This window comes from Bubalus kerabau, chromosome 1 (genome assembly GCF_029407905.1).
Source record: "Bubalus kerabau isolate K-KA32 ecotype Philippines breed swamp buffalo chromosome 1, PCC_UOA_SB_1v2, whole genome shotgun sequence".
Taxonomy (NCBI): domain Eukaryota; kingdom Metazoa; phylum Chordata; class Mammalia; order Artiodactyla; family Bovidae; genus Bubalus; species Bubalus kerabau.
The window spans coordinates 53,675,883-53,697,745 of NC_073624.1; the positions used below are offsets into that span (position 1 = coordinate 53,675,883).

The window sequence follows — 21,863 nt, forward strand, 5'->3', positions numbered from 1 at the left end:
TGATGGCTACAAAACCCCATCTTTTGTATTTTATGAAGACGGTATTATTGGAATGCTTCTTTTGAAATCAACCATAGTATAACTTTCAAGTATTCCTTAATTACTATGCTGCTAAGGCAGTTTGTGTATGTTTCAGAATTCAGATAGAATGATGCACTGACCCTGGAATTCTGAGTAACACTGTTTTTCTGATGTATAAAGTAGAGAGATCAGAGAGGAAAGGGATAGTGTGTTGAAGTTTTGTGGGTTAAATACCAGTGTGTTTTGAAAAGTGCAAAGAGAAGGTAAGAGGACAATATCAGTGTTAATTAATTTTTTGTCATCAGTTTCTCGTTTCGCAAAGCTAGGGACATCACATTTGTCCCTCCTTACAAGGTATAGCTATAGTTTTAAGAGTTTGTATTAAAGATAAAATTCCTCTTTTAACATAAGCGTGACCTGAGGAAGGCACTAACACTCTGATGTAATGTTTCTGGTTTTTACTTCAAAAATAATTAATTCTACTTCTGGGAAGCTGCAGTAAATATACTTTCACTTTTCCTTCCCATTAAGTACCCCCCAAACCCCAGAAACTTTATATAAAACACACATAAGAAGACTCTGAAAGAAAGAAGAAAGAGGCTGGCGAGGCCCCTTAGGGCTCAAGGAGCAAAACATTAATGAGTTCCCGAGGTTTTCTTTTGCTTCATATATCCCAGAAAGTGAAAGTGTTAGTTGCTCAAGTCATGTTTGACTTTTTGTGACCCCACAGATGGTAGCCCTCCAGGCTCCTCTGTCCATGGAATTCTCCAGGCAAGAATACTGAAGTGGGTAGCCATTCCCTTCTCAAGGGGAGCTTCTCGATCCAGGAATCAAACCTGGGTCACCTGCATTGTGGGCAGATTCTTTACTGTCTGAGCCACCAGGGAAGCCCACATTTATCCCAGATTTGGAGCTAAAAAAGCCGGCAGCAGAGATATGCAAACAACCGCAGACAAAGCCAAACCAACCTAAGTCTGGTCTTTGTAGCTGCAGGACTAGGAGAGGAACGCCCTAACAAGCCAGAAAAGTTTTAGACAATAACTGCTCTACTCTAGCCAAACACTACAGAGAAAACTGTGACCCCAACCACAGCCACCTCAGCAGAGCCCCAGTGGGGCGCCTGGAGGGCATTCTGCTAAGTAAAATAAAATAGAGAAAGACAAAGAATGCATGGTATCTCTCATCAAAGAAAAGTCAAAGTCATAAAAACTGAGAGTAGACCGGTAATTGCCAGGGCCTGCGGGGGTGAAGGAAACAGGGAGAAGTTGGTAGAAGGGTACAGACTTTCGCTTATAAGCTAAGTGTGTTCTGAGGATCTACTGTACAGCACGTTGACTGTACTTGATAATACTGAATTGCATACTCAATATTTGCTAAGAGAATAGGTCTTAAGCATTCACACTGAAAAAAGAAAAAGTAACTGTGAGGTGATGAATATATTAATTAACTTTTTGGTGGAATTGCTTTTGTAATGTGTATGTATTTTAAGTCATCCTGCTTTACCCTTTAATATATTACAGTTCTGTTTGTCAGTTAGACCTCAGTAAAGCTGGGGGCTGGGGTGGGGTGAAGGAGGCTGAAATGAGGTGCTGTAGTACTTTAGCCAAGATGGTATCAGAAAAGGGCAAGTCGAGTGCTGGGAATTTCATCTTGTCCACTGATAATGAGAGGGCCCCGAGAGACCTGGAAAGAGAACTAGAAAAATCCGGTTACAGTTGAAGACTTCAACACTCTTCTCTCGGTAACCGATAGAACAACTAGATAGTAGGGATGTAGAAGAATCTGACAACAGCAGCAACCAACAAGATCTAACTGACGCTTACAGAACACTCCACCCAAAAAACAGCAGAATGCCATTCTGCTCAAGCTCTTACTGATCATATTTAGAGATAGTCCATATCCTGAGCCATCACAGAAACCTCAACAAATTCAAAATACTGAAATCAGAGTATGTTCTTCGACCACAGTGTAATCAAACTGGAAAGCAGTAACAGCAAAATCTTCAGAGATGAAACAGCATACTTTCAGAGAATCTGTTGGTGAAAGAGGAAGTCTCAAGAAAAATAAAAAACAAAACAAAACATTGAACTGGGTGAAAATGAAAGTACAATATCAAAATTTGTGAGTCACAGGTGCAGTGGTCCAGAGATAGAAATTTATAGAACAATCTTATGGACTCTGTGGGAGAGGGAGAGGGTGGGACGATTTGGGAGAATGGCATTGAAACATGTAAAGTATCATGTATGAAACGAGTTGCCAGTCCAGGTTCGATGCACGATACTGGATGCTTGGGGCTAGTGCACTGGGACGACCCAGAGGGATGGTATGGGGAGGGAGGAGGGTTCAGGAAGGGGAACACATGTATACCTGTGGCAGATTCATTTTGATATTTGGCAAAACTAATACAATTATGTAAAGTTTAAAAATAAAATTAAAAAAAAAAGAAATTCCAAAAAAAAGTATATAGAACTAAATGCATACCTTAGAATGAAAAAAATCTCAAATCCATCATCTAAGCTCCCATCTCAGACTTAGAAAAAATGAATAGAATATACCAAAAGCAAGCAGAAGAAAGGAAATAATAAATATAAAAGCAAAACTCAATGACATTGAAAGCAGGAAGATAATAGAAAAAAATCAGTGAAACAAGCATTTGATTCTTTGAAAAGAGCAGTAAAACTGACAATTTGTAGCAGACTGACAATGAAAAAAAAGAGAGAAGACATTACCAGTATCAGAACAACATAGGGGATATCACTACAGATTCTGCAGACATCAAAAGGATAGTAAATAAATGCTATAAATGACTCTGCACACATAAATTTTACAACTTAAAGTGTAAACGCAGTTACCACATTTCACCCAAAATGAAGTGGGTAGTTTGAATAGCTCTTATTCACTAAGGAATTTGAATTCATACTTTTAGAAACTCCCCAAAAAGAAATCTTCAGACACAGATAGTTTCACCCAAAAATTCTACCAAATGTTTAAAGCAGAATCAACACTAATTCTACACAAGCTTTTCTGGAAAATTGATAAGGAAGGAACACTTACCAATTCATTTTAAGAAGCTAGTATTACCCAGATATCAAACCAAAGACAATGCAAAACACAAACCAACCAACCCAACCCCGTCTCCCAAAACCCACAGACCAATAGTTCTCCTGCTGCTGCTGCTGCTGCTAAGTCACTTCAGTCGTGTCCTACCTTGTGTGACCCCACAGATGGCAGCCCACCAGGCTCCACCGTCCCTGGGGTTCTCCAGGCAAGAACACTGGAGTGGGTTGCCATAAATGTAGACAAAAAAATCCTTAACAAAACATTGGCAAATAGAATTTAGCAACATATTAAATGAATTATACACCATGGAAAATGAGGTTTATTCCAGGGATGAAAGTCTTGTTCACAATTTGAAAATCACTGTAATTCACCATATAAATGGGCTAAAGAAGATGACTGTATCAACTGATACAGAAAAAGCAGTTGACAAAATTCAACATGCATTCATGATAAAAAAAAAAAAAAACATAACAACAAACTTAAATAGGAATAGAGTAGAACTTCCTCAACCTTGTACTTAATGGTGAAATACTGATTGCTTTTGCTTTTCTCCTAAGAACAGGTTCAAAGCAAGGATGTCCACACTCATTACCTTAATTCAGCATAATGCAATAATTTAAGAAAAGGAAATAAAAGACATACAGGTTGGAAAGGAGGAAATAAAACTTCCTATTTGCAGATGACATGATGGTCTACTTAGAAAATCCCAAGGAATCTACCAAAATCAAAACAAAAACTCTGAGAACTGATAAATGAGCTCAGTAAGGCCATGGATACCCAATATGTACAAAAAAAGAAATTCAGATTCTAGCAATGAGTATGTTGAAATTAAAAAATAACTGTCAACTGAAAAAAAATGCACAATGTGAAAGTTGTGAATTAAGTTTTGAGAGACTGCTCGAGAAGCAGGGGGAAAGGATAGTATATATGTGATTTTGGTAAAGGGGGTGCACATGCAATCAAGCATATATTTTTTTGTAGAAAGTTTCTGCTGGTCTCATGAAGCTTCTGCTAGTCATGAGAAACAGTCATCACCATGAAGGATTTTAGTGTTTTTCTAGATATGAGGAGATAGAAGAATTGGGCTCATAAAATCAGCTCCTGAGAATATCTGACTATCTGAAGACCTGTCCCGCCAGTTTTCCCGGAGCACAGAGTACCTCATTTCTGCTCTCCAGCCTGACGTCCTTCAGGGGGTGTTGGAGGTCAACGGCTGCAGCAACACCTGATTTAATCCTTGTAGATGGCAATTACCCATGGCAAGTTCCAGTTTGTGGTTGATGACAATAACATTTACTCAAAAAATAAATACCTGGATGTAAATCTTACAAAATGTGTACAGGACTTATATGCTGAAAGCTATAAAACACCAATGAAAGAATCAAGGAACATCTAAATAAATGGAGAGACTGGTATTCATGGCTTAGAAGATTTGACATAGTAAAGATGTCAGTTCTCCCCAAATTGATGTAGTGTATAACAGAACTTGTAAAATCTCCATAAGATTTCTTTATAGAATAAATAATATTTTAAAATTTACACACAAAGGGACAGAATGTAGAATTTTCTTTTTTGAAAATAAGAATAAAGTGGAAAGGATCTGTCTCCTTGATTCCAAGTTTATTAAAATGACCACAGTAATCAAGACTGTGGTATTGGTGGAGGGGTGAACATGCCTAGACTTGACACCAAGAGGATGATCCACAAAAGGAAAAATGGATAAATTGGACTTCATCAAATAAAATTTTTGTTGTGTGAATGACTTCATTAAAGGGAGGAAAACACCAAGCTACCAAGTGGAATAAAATATTTGCAAACCACACATCTGACAAAAGACTAGAATAAAGAACTCTCAAAAACTCAACAATAAAAACAAAAACAGCCCAGTTAGAAAATTGGCAAAAAACCATAAAGGCATTTTGCTGAAGAATGTGTAGGGATTGTAAATAAGCTTGAAAAGATATTCAGTATCTTTCGCCGTTAGAGAATACACATGAAAACCACAATGAGCTATCACTACGTATCTATCAGCATGGTTATAATAAAAAACAGTAGTAGTATCAAATACCATTGAGAATGCAGAGAAATGGCATCACTCATATTGCTGGTGGGAATTTAAAATGATACAGTCACTCTGGAAAACACTTCAATAGTTTCTTTAAAAACAAAACAAAAACCTAGATATTAACTGTCTTGCAACCTAGATATTGCATTCCTGGGCATTTATTGCAGAGAATGAGGACTTATGCTTATACAGCTCCTGTATGTGAATGTTTACAGCTGCTTTACTTATAATAGCCAAGAACTGGATACACGCCAGATGTCTTTCAATAACTGAATGGTTAAACTTTGGTAAATCCGTATGCTGGAATACTGCTCAGCAACAAAAAGGAAAGAGCTATTGACACATGCAGCAATCTAGATGAATCTCCAGAGAATTATGGTGAGCAGAAAAAGCAAATCTCAAAAGGTTATACAAACTATATTCATTTATAAAAAATTTTTTTTTAATTTTATTTTATTTTTAAACTTTACATAATTGTATTAGTTTTTCCAAATATCAGAATGAATCCACCACAGGTATACATGTGTTCCCCATCCTGAACCCTCCTCCCTCCTCCCTCCCCATTCCATCCCTCTGGGTCGTCCCAGTGCACCAGCTCCAAGCATCCAGCATCGTGCATCGAACCTGGACTGGCAACTCATTTCATACATGATATTTTACATGTTTCAATGCCATTCTCCCAAATCTTCCCACCCTCTCCCTCTCCCACAGAGTCCATAAGACTGTTCTATACATCAGTGTCTCTTTTGCTGTCTCGTACACAGGGTTATTGTTACCATCTTTCTAAATTCCATATATATGCGTTAGTATACTGTATTGGTGTTTTTCATTCTGGCTTACTTCACTCTGTATAATAGGCTCCAGTTTCATCCATCTCATTAGAACTGATTCAAATGTATTCTTTTTAATGGCTGAGTAGTACTCCATTGTGTATATGTACCACAGCTTGACATTTTATAGACATAAAGAGCTGATTAGTATTTGCCAGGGACTAAGAAGGGACTGGAAGTGAAGAAAAGTGGACATGGCTATAAAAGGGCAATAGGGAATCCTTGTGGTGATAGAAATGTGCTGTATTTTGACTATCAATGTCATTATCCTGGTTGTGAGATTGTCCTAGAGTTTTGAGATATGTTAGCATTGGGGTAAATTTGATACAGGGTACATGGGAATCTCTCTGTATTATTTTTTATAATTGCATGTGAATCTATAATTATTTCAAAAAGTTTAATGAAAAACGTGTATCTGGTTGAGCATATCTAAGCTGTATGAAAGAATATGTAATGGAGAAAAGAGTCTTCTGCATGCCCTTGCCCTATTCTCTTCTTTAGAATTTAGTGGTATAGTTTTTTTTTGTCTCCTTCAACTGAAGTTAAATGCATGAAGATGCATACATACATGTTAATATGTGTGTGTATTCACTAAAAAACAGAAGCAAAAAACATCCTATAATGCTGCCCTTTACCTTGCTCTTCTTAATTTATCTTGGAGCTTCCTTATAGATACACACAGATTTACCAGATTCTTCTCCAGCTATGCAAAGATGTCTCATTGTTTTTCTACCAAGTTACGTAATGAAGGAGATTTAAAGTGCCTCAGATCTTTTGTGATTCTGAACAATGATGAAGTTGACTCATTATATGTATGTGTTTGAACTCATGTTCAAGTTTATTTGTAAGGTAACTTTCCTTGAAGTAGAGTTTTTAGTCGACAATTATGTGCATTTTACATTTGATACATATTACTGAATTCCCCCCTCCAAAGTTAAACCTTTACATTTATGTTCTCACCAAAAGTATAATAGAGTGCCTATTTCCTTATATTAATACTCTTACCAACAGAGTATTATTCAAGTTGTTAAAAATTTAAATTTTTATTTTTTAAAACTTTTTATTTTGTATTGGAATAGAGCTGATTAACAGTGTTGTAATAGTTTCAGGTGGATAGCTGAGGGACTTACATGTACATGTATCCATTCTCCCCCAGACTCCCCTGTCATCCAGGCTGGCACATAACATTGAGCAGAGTTTCATGTGCTATACAGTAGGTCCTTGTTGGTTATCCATTTTAAATATAGCAGTGCATAAATATCCATTCCAAACTCTCGAACTTTATCCAACTTTTTGACCTGTACCAGTCTCACAGAAGAAAGTTGATCATCTTTTAATTTGCATTTTATAATTATGAATGAGGTTGGTCATTGAGTCATATGTTTAAAAGTGAATGGGTTTAACTTTTTAAAACTAAGTTAAAATGAGAAGCAATTCTTCTCTGTTATATGTTTTAAAATTACATAAGCGTGTTTTACCAGTCAGATACTTTTTAACTTTTTCTATTTAAGACTCTATTTATGTATTCTCCAGCAGCAGCAGCAGCTTATATTATTTGTTTTTTTTTTTTTCTCAAGTTTCATATTTGTTTGTCCTTTGGGGCACTAATGGATAGATTTCAAATGTAGTACATTTGTAAGCAATCCGACATTACATTTGAGAAGTGGGTTCCTGCCCAAGATTCTGGTTATTGACAGGTGTCCAAAATTAGGTAAGATTAAAAATCGATTTCCTGTAGGGCAGATTCTTGTGGAAGATTGCGCTGCATAATAATCTGCCTCGGAGGACATGTCTGTATCATGGCAAAATTTGTAAGTAGGTGAAATTTACTGGGGGTGTTGCAGGAAGGGGGACCCCTTCCAGGGCCCAAACCTGGGCTCTTGTCTAACACTCGGAAACGAATTGTCTGAGGAGACATATGTGCTGACAAAGCAAGAGAGTTTATTGGGAAAGGGCACTCGGATGGAGAGCAGTAGGGTAAGGGAACCCAAGAGAACAGCTGTGTCACATGGCTTGCAGTCTCAGGTTTTATGGTGATGGGATTAGTTTCCGGGTTGTCTTTAGCCAATCATCTGACTCAAGAGTCCTTCCTGGTGGTGCATGCCTTGTTCAGCCAAGATGCATGCCAGAGAGAAGGATTCTGGGAGGTTGTCGGACATGTGGTGTCTCCTTTTGACCTTTCCTGAACTCTTCCAGTTGGTGGTGGCTTATTAATTCCGTATTCCTTACCAAGACCTCCTGTCAGAAAACAACTCATGCAAATGGTTACTATGGTGCCTGGCCAGGGTGGGCGGTTTCAGTCAGTGTGCTTCCCCTGACAGGGTCACTAGCTGTATCAGCATTCCGTGTCTGGATTTTTTTTTTCATTACTTCCTCCTTACAGGAAGATTTACTGATAATATGTTTTGGTGTTAGAACTAATAAACTCTCAATATTGTTATTTATTACAATGTACAGAAATGGTCCTGAACACAATTGTATGAGGTAGGTACAATTATGACCCTATTTTAGGTGAAGAAAGTAAAGCATAGTTTTACATAGCATACTCAAGGCATACAGTAAAAATAGTGAAAGGTTGTTGCTGAGCCACTAAAGACACCAGCATTCTTGGCCTCCAGACGAGAAGAATTCAATTTGGGACCAGTGACGAGGCTTGATCGCTCAGAGCTTTTGTGTAATAAAGTTTTACTAAAGTATAAAGTATAAAAGAGATATAGAAAGCTTCTGACATAGACATCAGAAGAGAACAGAAAGAGTGCCCCCCTGCTAGTCTTTAGCTGGATGTTATATAGCTACTGCTGCTGCTGCTAAGTCACTTCAATCGTGTCTGACTCTGTGCGACCCCATAGACGGCAGCCCACCAGGCTCCCCCGTCCCTGGGATTCTACAGGCAAGAATACTGGAGTGGGTTGCCATTTCCTTCTCCAATGCATGAAAGTGAAAAGAGAAAGTGAAGTTGCTCAGTTATGTCCGACTCTTTGCAACCCCATGGACTGCAGCCTACCAGGCTCCTCCATCCATGGGACTTGCCAGGCCAGAATACTGGAGTGGGCAGTCTGCTAATTAGAGGAAAGGAAATGTCTCAAAACTCAGAGACTGGCACCAGGCGCCTTACCCACAACATGCATTTTGAGATAAAATTGGCACAAAGTGAGTTGTCTCGGGCCATAAAATGATTGACATGACAAGAAAGGCAGGTTTCCAAGCAAATACAGTCTCATTAACATAGTTTAAGAGAATATTTGCATGAGTGAAATATACTGTCTTGTCAAGTCAGTTCTGAGTCTTAGGCAGAACCCACTTGAAGACAGAGTCTAGGGTAAATACATAGTTCATTGACATAGCTTAAGACTAACATTTCCATAAGAAAAATGCATTGGTAAGGTTTGAGAAAAGTTCAGTTCAGGTGGGCAATACAAAGAATGCTCAAACTACCACACAATTGCTCTCATCTCACACGCTAGTAAAGTAATGTTCAAAATTCTCCAAGCCAGGCTTCAACAGTACTGGGAACTTGAACTGGGAACTTCCAGATGTTCAAGCTGGATTTAGAAAAGGCAGAGGAACCAGAGACCAAATTGCCAACATCTGTCGGATCATCGAAAAAGCAAGAGAGTTCCAGAACAACATCTATTTCTGCTTCATTGACTATGCCCAAGCCTTTGACTGTGTCGATCACAACAAACTGTGGAAAATTCTTACAGAAATGGAAATAGCAGACCACCTGACCTGCCTCTTGAGAATTCTGTATGCAGGTCAGGAAACAACAGTTAGAACTGGACATGAAACAATGGACTGGTTCCAAACTGGGATAGGAGTACGTCAAGGCTGTATATTGTCACCCCACTTATTTAACTTCTATGCAGAGCTGCTGCTGCTGCTAAGTCGCTTCAGTTGTGTCCAACTCTGTGTGACCCCATAGACGGCAACCCACCAGGCTCCCCCATCCCTGGGATTCTCCAGGCAAGAACACTGGAGTGGGTTGCCATTTCCTTCTGCAATGCATCATGCAAAATGCCAGGCTGGATGAAGCACAAGTTGGAATCAAGATTGCCAGGAGAAATATCAATAACTTCAAATATGCAGATAACACCACCCTTATGGCAGAAAGTGAAGAAGAAGAACTAAAGAGCTTCCTGATGAAAGTGAAAGAAAGTGGAAAAGCTGGCTTCAAACTCAACATTCAAAAAATGAAGATCATGGCATCTGGTCCCATCAGTATGGCAAATAGATGGGGAAACAGTGGAAACAGTGAGAGACTTTATTTTCTTGGGCTCCAAAATCACTGCAGATGGTGACCAGCCATGAAATTAAAAGATGTTTACTCCTTGGAAGAAAAGTTATGACCAACCTAGACAGCTTATTTAAAAGCAGAGACATTACTTTGCCAACAAAAGTCCATCTAGTCAAAGCTATGGTTTTTCCAGTGGTCATGTATGGATGTGAAAGTTGGACTATAAAGAAAGCTGAGCGCTGAAGAATCGATGCCTTTGAACTGTGGTGTTGGAGAAGACTCTTGAGAGTCCCTTGGACTGCAAGGAGATCCAACCAGTCCATCCTAAAGCAGATCAGTCCTGGGTGTTCATTGGAAGGACTGATGTTGAAGCTGAAACTCCAATACTTTGGCCACCTGATGTGAAGAACTGACTCATTGGAAAAGACCCTGATGCTGGGAAAGACTGAAGGCAGGAGGAGAAGGGGATGACAGAGGATGAGATGGTTGGATGGCATCACCGACTCAGTGGAGATGAGTTTGAGGAGGCTCCAGGAGTTGGTGATGGACAGGGCGGCCTGGCATGCTACAGTCCGTGGGGTTGCAAAGAGTCGGACACGACTGAGTGACTGAAATCATTAACTAAGTTCAGGTGGAACCAGGTGTTGTCATGGCAACACAGAATTTTAAAAGAAACCTCTTTTTAAATTTTTATAGAGAAGGGGAAAAAATATAACACTAGTAGCTTGTTTCCTCTTGCCGCTAAAGAGAGAGAGAAAAAATGTCTGACACTTGCAGCCCATTTCCTCTGTTAGGAGACCTCTGGCCTTCCTGCCTGGGTATTAGTATCAGAATTTAACCCAGATAATCTGATTGCAGAATCCTTCCCTTTGGCTACTGTACCATAGTGTTTCTCACTATTCTCATATTTCCTAATCTGTGTGGCTGGACCTTAGAGGCGCTGTGGTATATATTAAATTTTTGAGGGAAACACAGTGACATCTCTTGGACATCGCTGCAGACCACTGGCTCGAGGCGGTTCAGCATTCAGCATTAGATCATACTGCATTTCTCTTGATGACATACCTCTGCAAAGCTAGATTTTCAACAGTGCTGGGGAAAAAAGCAAGTGTCACACAAAAGTCAACATGGAACAAGAAACGAAGGCAGTGGTTTCTGGTTACAAGGTTTGAGAAGTTATGCAGTGCCCAAGAGATACACACATCCCATTAGGAATTAATGTTGTTAGAGGACATAAAAATACAATATTTTCCTTCCAGTGTTTGTGTTATTTCTTTAGAAGGCTATAGAATTGTTAGGGAATAAATACCTATTAAATTGTTTGGACCTAGCTGCTTGGCAGGACTGTTAGGTATTTCTTTTGACCAAAGGAAGCCATGGAAACATTTCTGAGATGCTACAGGTGCTGTGAGCTGAGAAAGTTTGAGAACTTCAATAAGCACATGTGTGCAGGTTATAGAGAGAAGAACGCAGAATCTATTGGGCACAAGGTAGGAAAGCAGTATGTGAAAGTTCTTATTGTTATATCAATGCTAAGGTGTAAGTGTTTTCATAGGAATTCTCACAGGAGCATTTGATTTTAATTACACTAGGAAAGGATGTTAGTAACCCAATGGACTGCATCCCAACAGATCCACGGAGGGATTGCATGTGACTGATAGAGAAATTTAAAATCATTGTATAGGTAGGTGTCTTAAAATTATGACCTAGGTAAAACATATTCCTGAATTATGTCTAATCTGATAAAAATGCTATCTCATAAGTTTGTTGTGAAAATTAAATGATGAAGGCTAGAACGGTGACTGGCACATAACCAGCAATCAGTGAATGTTGACTGCTGTTCGTATTTATTATTATTATTGTCTGTTGTTGTTCGTCATCATCATCACCATCATCTCGGAAGGATGCATATCCCACTAGGACAGCAGAATTCTTCCCCAACATAAAACACAGGCAAAATTGTTTGGTAGTTTCTTTGATAGGTTAAGGAATCTGAGAGGTTTCTGGACCCCCAGTGCCTCTTTTAGCTCCATCCTTAATTGAATCCCTGGATGGATTCACTTGTGAATCCTTTGAACCAGGTTTTTACCAGAGACTGGTCTGACAAATATTTCCTGAACTCTCTTTAGTCCCTAGTTCTACATCTATTTGGAACAGCCTCTAGGGAAACTTTGGAGACAAATTAAAATTTCCTTTCACTTATCTGATAGATTTAAGTCTTTTCTCAACTGTATTGGTATTAGTGACAGGACTGTATTCTTGATATGTTTTGGCATAAATTAAGATGCTTAGTTACTAAAGTCTCATACTAGGACAATCACCTCTTAATAGCACTTGTGAAGTAGCATTTTGTGTTATTTGTATGGCATTTCCAGTTTATAAAGTGCTCTAATGTCTATTGTTTTCATTATTATGGTATTTCTCCATAGGCTCAACAGGACAGATATTATCTTCATTTCATGGTTGAGGAAGTTGAAATCACAAAAGTACATAACTCATCAAAGATCACACAGCCAGTTTGTGACAGATCCATGCCTTGATAACGGATTTTCTGATTTCCAGTTTCGTGCTCTTTATGATCCTCTGCTCTACAGCCTCTTGCCTCACATCCTAAAATGGGGAGCAGAACGTGGGACAACTCAGAACTTCTGGGATCAATTTTAGGTCCCATCTTTTGGTCTTGGGAAAATCACTTTATCTGAATCTCTATTTCTTCATTTGTGAAACTAGCTAATAACATTACTGTAATTTTTCTGTAGGTTGGTTATAATCAGTGTTGGAACCAAGATTCAAATACAGTTTATCTGGTTCTTGAATCTGTGCTCCTAATCAACTAATCAGTTGTTACTAGTCAGTGTAACTAATCACTAGTTACACTGACTTGGCATCATTAAGAGATAAAGTAGCCTTTAAGAGTAACAGAGTTGGACTTAACTTGGTGGTCCAATGGTTAAGAATCTGCTTTACAGGAATGTGGAATTCAGTTCCTGATGCAGGAACTAACGTCCCACATGATGCTGGGCAATTCAGCTCACGTACCAGAGCTGGAGAAAGTCTGTGTGCCACAACGAAGACCTAGGGCAGCCAAAAAAAAAAAAAAGATTGTGTAACAAGCTAAATATACTATGAGATATACTGACTTTATCAGCTATTACTCCCAACTCTAACTGAGTCTTCTAAAGTAACTCAAGGCTTCAGAACTCTGGAAGTTGTTGTTCAGTTGCTAAGTTGTGTCTAACTGTTTGCGACCCCACGGACTGCAGCACGCCAAGCTTCCCTGTCCTTCCCTACATCCTTGAGTTTGCTCAAATTCATGTCCTGAGTCAATGATGCCATCTAGCCATCTCGTCCTCTAACGCCCTCTTCTTTTCCTGCCCTCAATCTTTCCCAGCATCAGGGTCTTTTCCAGTGAGTCTGCTCTTCACATCAGGTGGCCAAACTATTGTAGCTTCAGCTTTAGCATCAGTCCTTCCAGTGAATATTCAGGATTGACTTCCCTTAGGATTGACTGGCTGGATCTCCTTGCAGTCCAAGGGACTCTCAAGTGTCTTCTCTAGTACCACAGTTTGAAAGCATCAGTTCTTTGGCACTCAGCCCTCTTTATGATCCAACTCTCACATCCATACATAACTACTGGAAAAACCATAGTTTTGACTATACAGACTTTTGTCAGCAAAGTAATATCTGCTTTTTAATATGCCATCTAGGCTTGTCATAGCTTTTCTTCTAAGGAGCAAGCATCTTTTTATTACATGGCTGCAGTCACCATTTGTAGTGATTTTGGAGCCCAAGAAAGCAAAATCTGTCACTGTTTCCACATTTCCCCCATCTATGGGAATGGGTTAAGCTGAATATTCAATGATTAAATGACCTATGTAGTTACATAAAATGTAGATGCAACATTGGGGAAAAAAAGCTGAAAATTTTGGAAATCTTTAATCTAAAGTGTTTTTAAAGAGTGTTGAAAATTATTTTTTTTTTCCTTACAGCACTGGGAGGTGTTCAAAAAAGTAACAGAAGTTTTCATTTTAGTTCCTGCACTTCTTGGTCTCAAAGGGAACTTGGAAATGACATTGGCATCCAGATTATCCACTGCAGTAAGTTCATTCCTACCTCTAAGTATGTATATTTTCTACACATGTGCACACACACACGGATATATATGTGTGTGTGTGTCTGTGTCTGTGTCTCTTTGTGTGTATATATATCACATATGCTGTTCCTCTCTATTGAGGAGAACTTTTATGAGGAAAAAAAATTTTCTCCTCTCTCTACTGATAAGTTTCTGAACCTCAGGGCTATGCTAAGTAGTTATGCCTGTTATCATGTCCTGAAAGTTCCCTGGGCTGTCTGCTTTGGGAATTATAGGCCCTCCTTTACCCTGAGAAGAAGTAACATTCTTGCCTCCTTTCACTTCAGGGGATTCTGGCAATCATCATCAGTGCTTAAGACATGGGCAAGTCAGACACTGAGATTCTTTATGGTTTGATGGTTGGTTGATTGGCATTTAGACTTTCTGTGATTGTAAAACTAATACATGCTTATTGTAAAAACTGAAGGAAAGGGAAAACGTATAAAGAAGAAAATTTAAAACTACCCTCAATTCTTTACCTAGACACAATCTCTATTACTATTTTGTTACAGATCCTTCTATACTTGGATAACTCTACTTACGCATAGGTATGGCATAATGTGATACACACACACACACACACTATATTCTTAAAAAAGAAGAACTGGAATCATACATATTCTCATTTATAATCTTTGATATCCATTTGAAGAGACATCATGATCATCTTTCCATATCAAGAAATGTGGACCTATGCCATTTTTATTGGCTGTGTGTTTTTCTGTTGTATAGCTCTACTGGGATTTAATCTGTTATTGAACATGTAGCTTCTTTTTAATGTTTTGCTGTTATGACTATTCTTGTATATATAATTATATACTCTAATTTCTTTTGGGCAAATTCTAAGATGAAATTATTGTTCAGGGGAGAAAAAAAGCATACTTTTATGGCTTTAGCCACATACTAGAAAACGGTCATCCAGAAACATTAAACGCTTTTAAAAATACTGCCACTAGCAGGGTTCTGAGTTTTTTTTTTAGTAGTCAAAAAGGATTTTGTTTTCTCACTATAATATTCTTTGGGGATTCCACCATCGTGGAACCAAATCATCATTAATCCATGTAGCTAGTGAGGCTCACTTCAAGGAACCATCAGCCCATTGAACGCTACTGTTGTTGTTCAGTTGCTAAGTCATGTCTAACTCTGCGACCCTGTAGACTGTAGGACCCCGGGCTCCTCTGTCCTCCCCTGTATCATGGAGTTTGCTAAAATACATGTCCATTGAGTTGGTGATGCTGTCTAACCATCTCATCCTCTGCCACCCTCTTCTCCTTTGCCTTCAGTCTTTCCCTAGCATCAGGGTCTTTTCTAATGAGTTGGCTCTTTGCATCAGGTGGCCAAAGTATTGGAGCTTCAGCTTCAGCATCAGTCCTTCCAGTGAATATTCAGGGTTGATTTCCTTTAGGATTGACTGGTTTGATCTCCATGCAGTCCAAGGGACTCTCAAGAGTCTTTTCCAGCACCACATTGAATGTTAGCCCCAAATTAACTAAGCTGTCATTACTGATTGCAGTGCTGTTAGTATATGAGGTTTGTTTTTTCCTTTAAAGAAGATGCAGCCTATGAATCTGTCTGTGAACTAGGAAAAAACATTTGTGTATCTAAAGGTAATGAAGATGTGGAAGCTGAACAGCTGTGTTTTGCTAGAAGCCCCCTTTTCCTCCTTCTCCCCTCTCCTCATTTTTCTCCAGGCAGCTGTGAGGTCCCTAAGTTTTCTTGAGTGAAACAGATGCTTAGAAAGGAAATGCATTAAGTAATGTTTTATTAACATTATTATTTGCTTTTTCAAGAACTGCTACATATACCCAATGGAAACTTCTAAGCCGTTTGCTTATATATAAAAGGTCATATAGCCATACTCCTTCCAGGCAATAATGAAGTACTGGGTTCTCATAATGTGCCAGGCTTCCCAGGTGGCACTAGTGATAAAGAACCCACCTGACAATGCAGGAGACAGGAGATATGAGTTCAATCCCTGGGTCGGAAATATCCCCTGGAGAAAAAAGTGGCAACCCAGTCCAGTGTTCTTGCCTAGAGACTCCCATGGACTGAGGAGCCTGGCAGGCTTATAGAGTTGGAAAGAGTCGGCATGACTAAAGGGACTTAACACGTACGCATAATGTGCCAGCACTGTGCTGCTTTAGGATGTCTTATAACAAACCCTATGAGATAAACACTATTCCTGTTTTACAGAGGAGGAACTGAGGCTTTGAACAGTTGAGTAACTTTCCTGAAGACACAGAGGTAGTATGTGGTGAAATAAGTCATTCCAGAACTTTTCCTTTTACTTGTACAGGATAACTGTGTCTGAGTTTATAAAACCAGTAAATAAACACAATAGCAAAACCCTAATAATCTCCTTCTCCAGTGGACCACATTTTGTCAGACCTCTCCACCATGACCCGTCCGTCTTGGGTGGCTCCATATGGCATGGCTTAGTTTCATTGAGTTAGACAAGACTGTGGTCTGTGTGATCAGATTGGCCTGCTGTCTGTGATTGTGGTTTCAGTGTGTCTGCCCTCTGATGCCCTCTCTCAGTGCCTACCATCTTACTTGGGTTTCTCCTACCTTGGATGTGAGGTATCTCTTAATGGCTGCTCCAGCAAAGCTCAGCCACTGCTCCTTACCTCAGGCCTGGGGTAGCTCCTCTCAGCCACCACCCCTGGCCTCGGGCCTGGGGTAGCTCTTCTCAGCCACACCAGAAAAACATCTGTTTCAGCTTTATTGACTATGCCAAAGCCTTTGACTGTGTGGATCACAATAAACTGTGGAAAATTCTAAAAGAGATGGGAATACCAGACCACCTGACCTGCCTCTTGAGAAACCTGTATGCAGGTAAGGATGCAACAGTTAGAACTGGACATGGAACAACAGACTGGTTCCAAATAGGAAAAAGAGTATGTCAAGGCTGCATATTGTCACCCTGCTTATTTAACTTATATGCAGAGTACATCATGAGAAGCTCTGGGCTGGAGGAAACACAAGCTGGAATCAAGATTGCTGGGAGAAATATCAATAATGTCAGATATGCAGATGACACCACCCTTATGGCAGAAAGTGAAGAAGAACTAAAGAGCCTCTTGATGAAAGTGAAAGAGGAGAGTGAAAAAGTTGGCTTAAAGTTCAACATTCAGAAAACTAAGATCATGGCATCCGGTCCCATCACTTCATGGCAAATAGATGGGGAAAGAGTGGAAACAGTGGCTGACTTTATTTTTATGGGCTCCAAAAATCACTGCGGATGGTGATTGCAGCCATGAAATTAAAAGATGCTTACTCCTTGGAAGGAAAGTTATGACCAACCTAGACAGCATATTAAAAAGCAGAGACATTACTTTGCCAACAAAGGTCCATCTAGTCAGATCAGATTAGATCAGTTGCTCAGTCGTGTCTGACTCTTTGTGACCCCATGAATCACAGCATACCAGGCCTCCCTGTCCATCACCAACTCCCGGAGTTCACTGAGACTCACGTCCATCGAGTCAGTGATGCCGTCCAGCCATCTCATCCTCTGTCGTCCCCTTCTCCTCTTGCCCCCAATCCCTCCCAGCATCAGAGTCTTTTCCAGTGAGTCAACTCTTCTCATGAGGTGGCGAAAGTACTGGCATCTAGTCAAGGCTATGGTTTTTCCAGTAGTCATGTTTGGATGTGAGAGTTGGACTAAAAAGAAAGCTGAGCGCCAAAGAATTGATGCTTTTGAACTGTGGTATTGGAGGAGACTCTTGAGAGTCCCTTGGACTGCAAGGAGATCCAACCAGTCCATCCTAAAGCAGATCAGTCCTGGGTGTTCATTGGAAGGACTGATGTTGGAGCTGAAACTCCAATACTTTGGCCACCTGATGGGAAGAGCTGACTCATTTGAAAAGACCCTGATGCTGGGAAAGATTGAGGGCAGGAGGAGAAGGGACGACAGAGGATGAGATGGTTGGATGGCATCACCAACTCGATGGACATGGGTTTGGGTGGACTCTGGGAGTTGGAGATGGACAGGGAGGCCTGGCGTGCTGCCATTCATGGGGTCGCAGAGAGTCGGACATGACTGAGCAACTGAACTTAACTGAACTGAATAATCTCCTCCTCTACATTGTAAAAATGCTCTCCTATGGTCTTGGTCTTAGTACCACTATACTATATCTGGGGTATGTATGTTTTAAAACTTAACTTTTTATAATAAAAAATATTATTTGTATATATAACCCTGTGGCTTATCTCTGTAGTTAGTTGGAGTTAATATACAGAGGTATCAGTTGGAACCAAACCACATAGAATTACTTTGTAAATTCACTTTAGTCTAGTCTTTAATTTTACATTATTGAGTATTAAAAGAACTGGAGAATAATAGAAGCTGGAGTTCCTTAGATTTGAACATAAAAGTTCAAAATGACCCTGGAACATCTTGTGCCATAAAGTAAAGAAATGCTCGAAGAAACAAAGAATGATAGGTAATGATGAAAGGGTAACATACAAACCAGATCTGGGACAATTCGAGCAACAAAATAAATAATGATATTTCCAAATTATAACTCATAGCACTAGATAAGAATCCATGAGTTTGCAGATGAATAACAAGGCAGGCATGGTCTCTGCTATGGTAGAATTTACATAAATAATTTCAGATATTGGTAGAGGCATTAAAGAACATAAAACAGGGTAATGTGATGAAGGGTGATTCACAAGAGCTGTTTTATATTAGGTGGTTAGGGACAAATTCTCTGAGGTGGTGTGTAAGCTGGAAAATGGAAAGTGAAAGTCACTCGGTCATGTCTGACTCTTTGCGACCCAATGGACTATACAGTCCATGGAATTCTCCAGGCCAGAATACTGAAGTGGGTAGCCTTTCCCTTCTCCAGGGGATCTTCCCACCCCAGGGATCAAATGCAGGTCTCACACATTGTGGGTGGATTCTTTACCAGTTGAGCCACCAGGGAAGCCCAAGAATACTGGAGTGGGTAGTCAATCCCTTCTCCAGGGATCTTCCCGACCCAGGAATCGAACCGGGATCTCCTGCATTGCAGGCGGATTCTTTACCAACTGAGCTACCAAGGAACCTGAATGATAAAAATGAGTCAGGCATATCAAAATCTGGGAAAAGACCATTCCAATTTACTATTGTATCTGATCAGTATAATGATGTCAGTGTAATAGTATCATATTTAAAAGCATTCTGTACAGATTCACTTTCACAGTTGAGCCTGGGGCAGGAATAAAAACAGAGGCCCATGTAGCCATATGTGTACTTAGTTTAAAATTATACAACAAGCTTACACATTAAAAAAAATCTCCATCTTTCCACCTTTGCAAATATTTCCTCTGACAATCTGAAAGTCCAACATAAAATTTATACTTCTTGGACTCCTTGGGTTCTGTTTTGGAACACAGTGTTGTGGAAGGAGCCAGTTCCTGGTCTGAGCCCTGCCCCACTTCATTCCCCACCCTTGGCTCTATGGTCTGCACTGTGGAAGACCTCACACATTCCTCAGACCTCACATCCATCTACACCCTCAACAGCCAGCCAGCCTCTGAGCACTCCTGGGTTTAGGCATGCACCAGAGGTGGCATGGCCTGTCTTCAGGAGGATTGGCTTCAGGAAGAGGCCCTGGAATTGGACTCAAGGCCATTTGGTCATGGACTTCTATGGTCCTAGGTATCTGAAGTGTGGCTTAGAAGGGGATGAGGCACAGGTGTTGAGTGGGCACACTGCTTGGGTCCCATGCACGCTTTCCCCTGTTGAAAGGGGCACGGCTAATGGAGGACCAAAGTGGGGCCTTCTAAGCCATGGTTCTCAAAGCTGGAATCCCTCTTACAGATTCAAAACTTCTGGCCTAAGGAAAATTACATGACATAGAAGGGATTTCAAAGCTGCCTTGTGATGTACTTCAGTAAGATAAAAAAACAAGGGGGGAAAGTTATATATTAAGAAGGATTGCTTGGATAAAATAGCCTTACTAGTACACACTGAAGGCAACAGTCTCAGGACTTACTAATAATCAGTGATTGCTTACAGAAAAGCAGTTCTTTTATTGGAAACATCTTAAGTACCCAAATGGATGCACCTTGAGTATACAAATTATTCTTACATGATCTCTATCCTACTATCCTACTCTTGAGAAGGGACTAAAATTGTCATGAATTCAATAAAAGCTGAGATACCAATGAAATTTCATTACTTTTTTGATGTCTTGGAAGCCAGACACATCACTCCATTGTTACACTTTGAAAAGATCCAAAATTTAAACACAGATTTTTCTCAAGTGATCATGTGAAGCAGTAAGTATGTGTAAAATATTAAAATTTTAAAATGTGTTAAGGCAACATTCCTTTGACTCTGAAAATATTTAGAAAGCATCATCATGAAGCAATATACAAAATTGCAGTTTATGGAATTATTTCAATGAAAATACATCATTACTATTAACCAAAACATCAAACCTGGAAATTAAAGAGTATAGAAGTCCTTTATCAATTATATTTCTTTCCTGTTTAGGAGAGAAAGCCCAATAATTTGATAACACCATCATTCTCAGCAGTATCTAGACTGGCAAAACTAGCCAAAAACAATCTTGATTCTCTAATGACTTCATTTAAAAGTGGGCATCTGCATAGTATTACAGCTATGAAGTATAATGGCCACAAGATCAGTCTAGCAGGCCTCAGTACTAAGAAATTATTTCTAAAAAATTTAGAAATAAAATGGTAATAAGATTTTTGGGCTCCCCAGTTGGTGGCTCAGTGGTAAAGAATCTGCCTGCAGTGTAAGAGACACAGGTTCAGTCTCTGGGCTGGGAAGATCCTCTGGAGAAGGAAATGGCAACCCACTCCAGTATTCTTGCCTGGAAAATCCCATGGACAGAGGAGTCTGATGGGCTACAGTCCATGGGGTGCAAAAGAGTAGGACACAGCTGAGTGACTAAACAACAACAGCAGCAATAAGATTTTTAAAATTTCATTAAATTTCACATTTGTTCTAATATTCCAGAAGTTCATCATGTAATGGTGACATTGCTGTCAGCTGAATATTGTTTTTTAACATTTGGCATCCAGCTGGCATGTGTGGCTGTGTGTAAAAGCTACTATACCTTGAACTTTTGTCTTAAAAAACAACAGTATGTTTATGTAGTTTTACTAGTTATGTAGTTTTACTAGTTTATGTAGTTTTCCGAGTTAGTGAAATTACATGTGTTTAATCTTCCATCTTTTCCCAGTGATCCACACGTGTAACTGTCTTAAGAGCTGGTAGGTTACCTAGATAGAACTCATTCCAAAAGGCTTTTTGGCAGGAGACGTGAATAAAGAAGAGAGGTCTTGAAAAACAAGAGTGACGACATTTAAGGGAAAAGAAAGTTATTAGAATGAGAGTTAAAAGGTGGCTTTAGTTTCATTTTGCTAGAAAATGAACTTTGTTCTGATTAATATAGTTAGGCATACAAACATTTAAGCAGCTTGATAAGTTTGCCAGGAAAATTGAAATTTTAACTAACTTACCGCAAAGAAAATATTTCTAAAAGTGACGTTATTGAGCAT

The 21,863-nt window shown here is 39.5% G+C and overlaps 2 protein-coding genes across 12 annotated transcripts in view; one reads left to right on the forward strand and one right to left on the reverse strand.

The window, feature by feature from the left end:
* Positions 1 to 21,863, reverse strand: part of NOPCHAP1 (NOP protein chaperone 1) — a 256,395-nt gene that overhangs the window by 78,139 nt on the left and 156,393 nt on the right. The gene's annotated exons all lie outside the window — the stretch shown is intronic.
* Positions 1 to 21,863, forward strand: part of SLC41A2 (solute carrier family 41 member 2) — a 151,882-nt gene that overhangs the window by 51,342 nt on the left and 78,677 nt on the right. For all 11 annotated transcript variants that reach the window (XM_055574903.1, XM_055574905.1, XM_055574912.1 and 8 more), the window contains one exon: positions 14,200 to 14,307. In XM_055574903.1, coding sequence (XP_055430878.1) covers positions 14,200 to 14,307 — 108 coding nt within the window. The remainder of the gene's footprint in view (positions 1 to 14,199; positions 14,308 to 21,863) is intronic.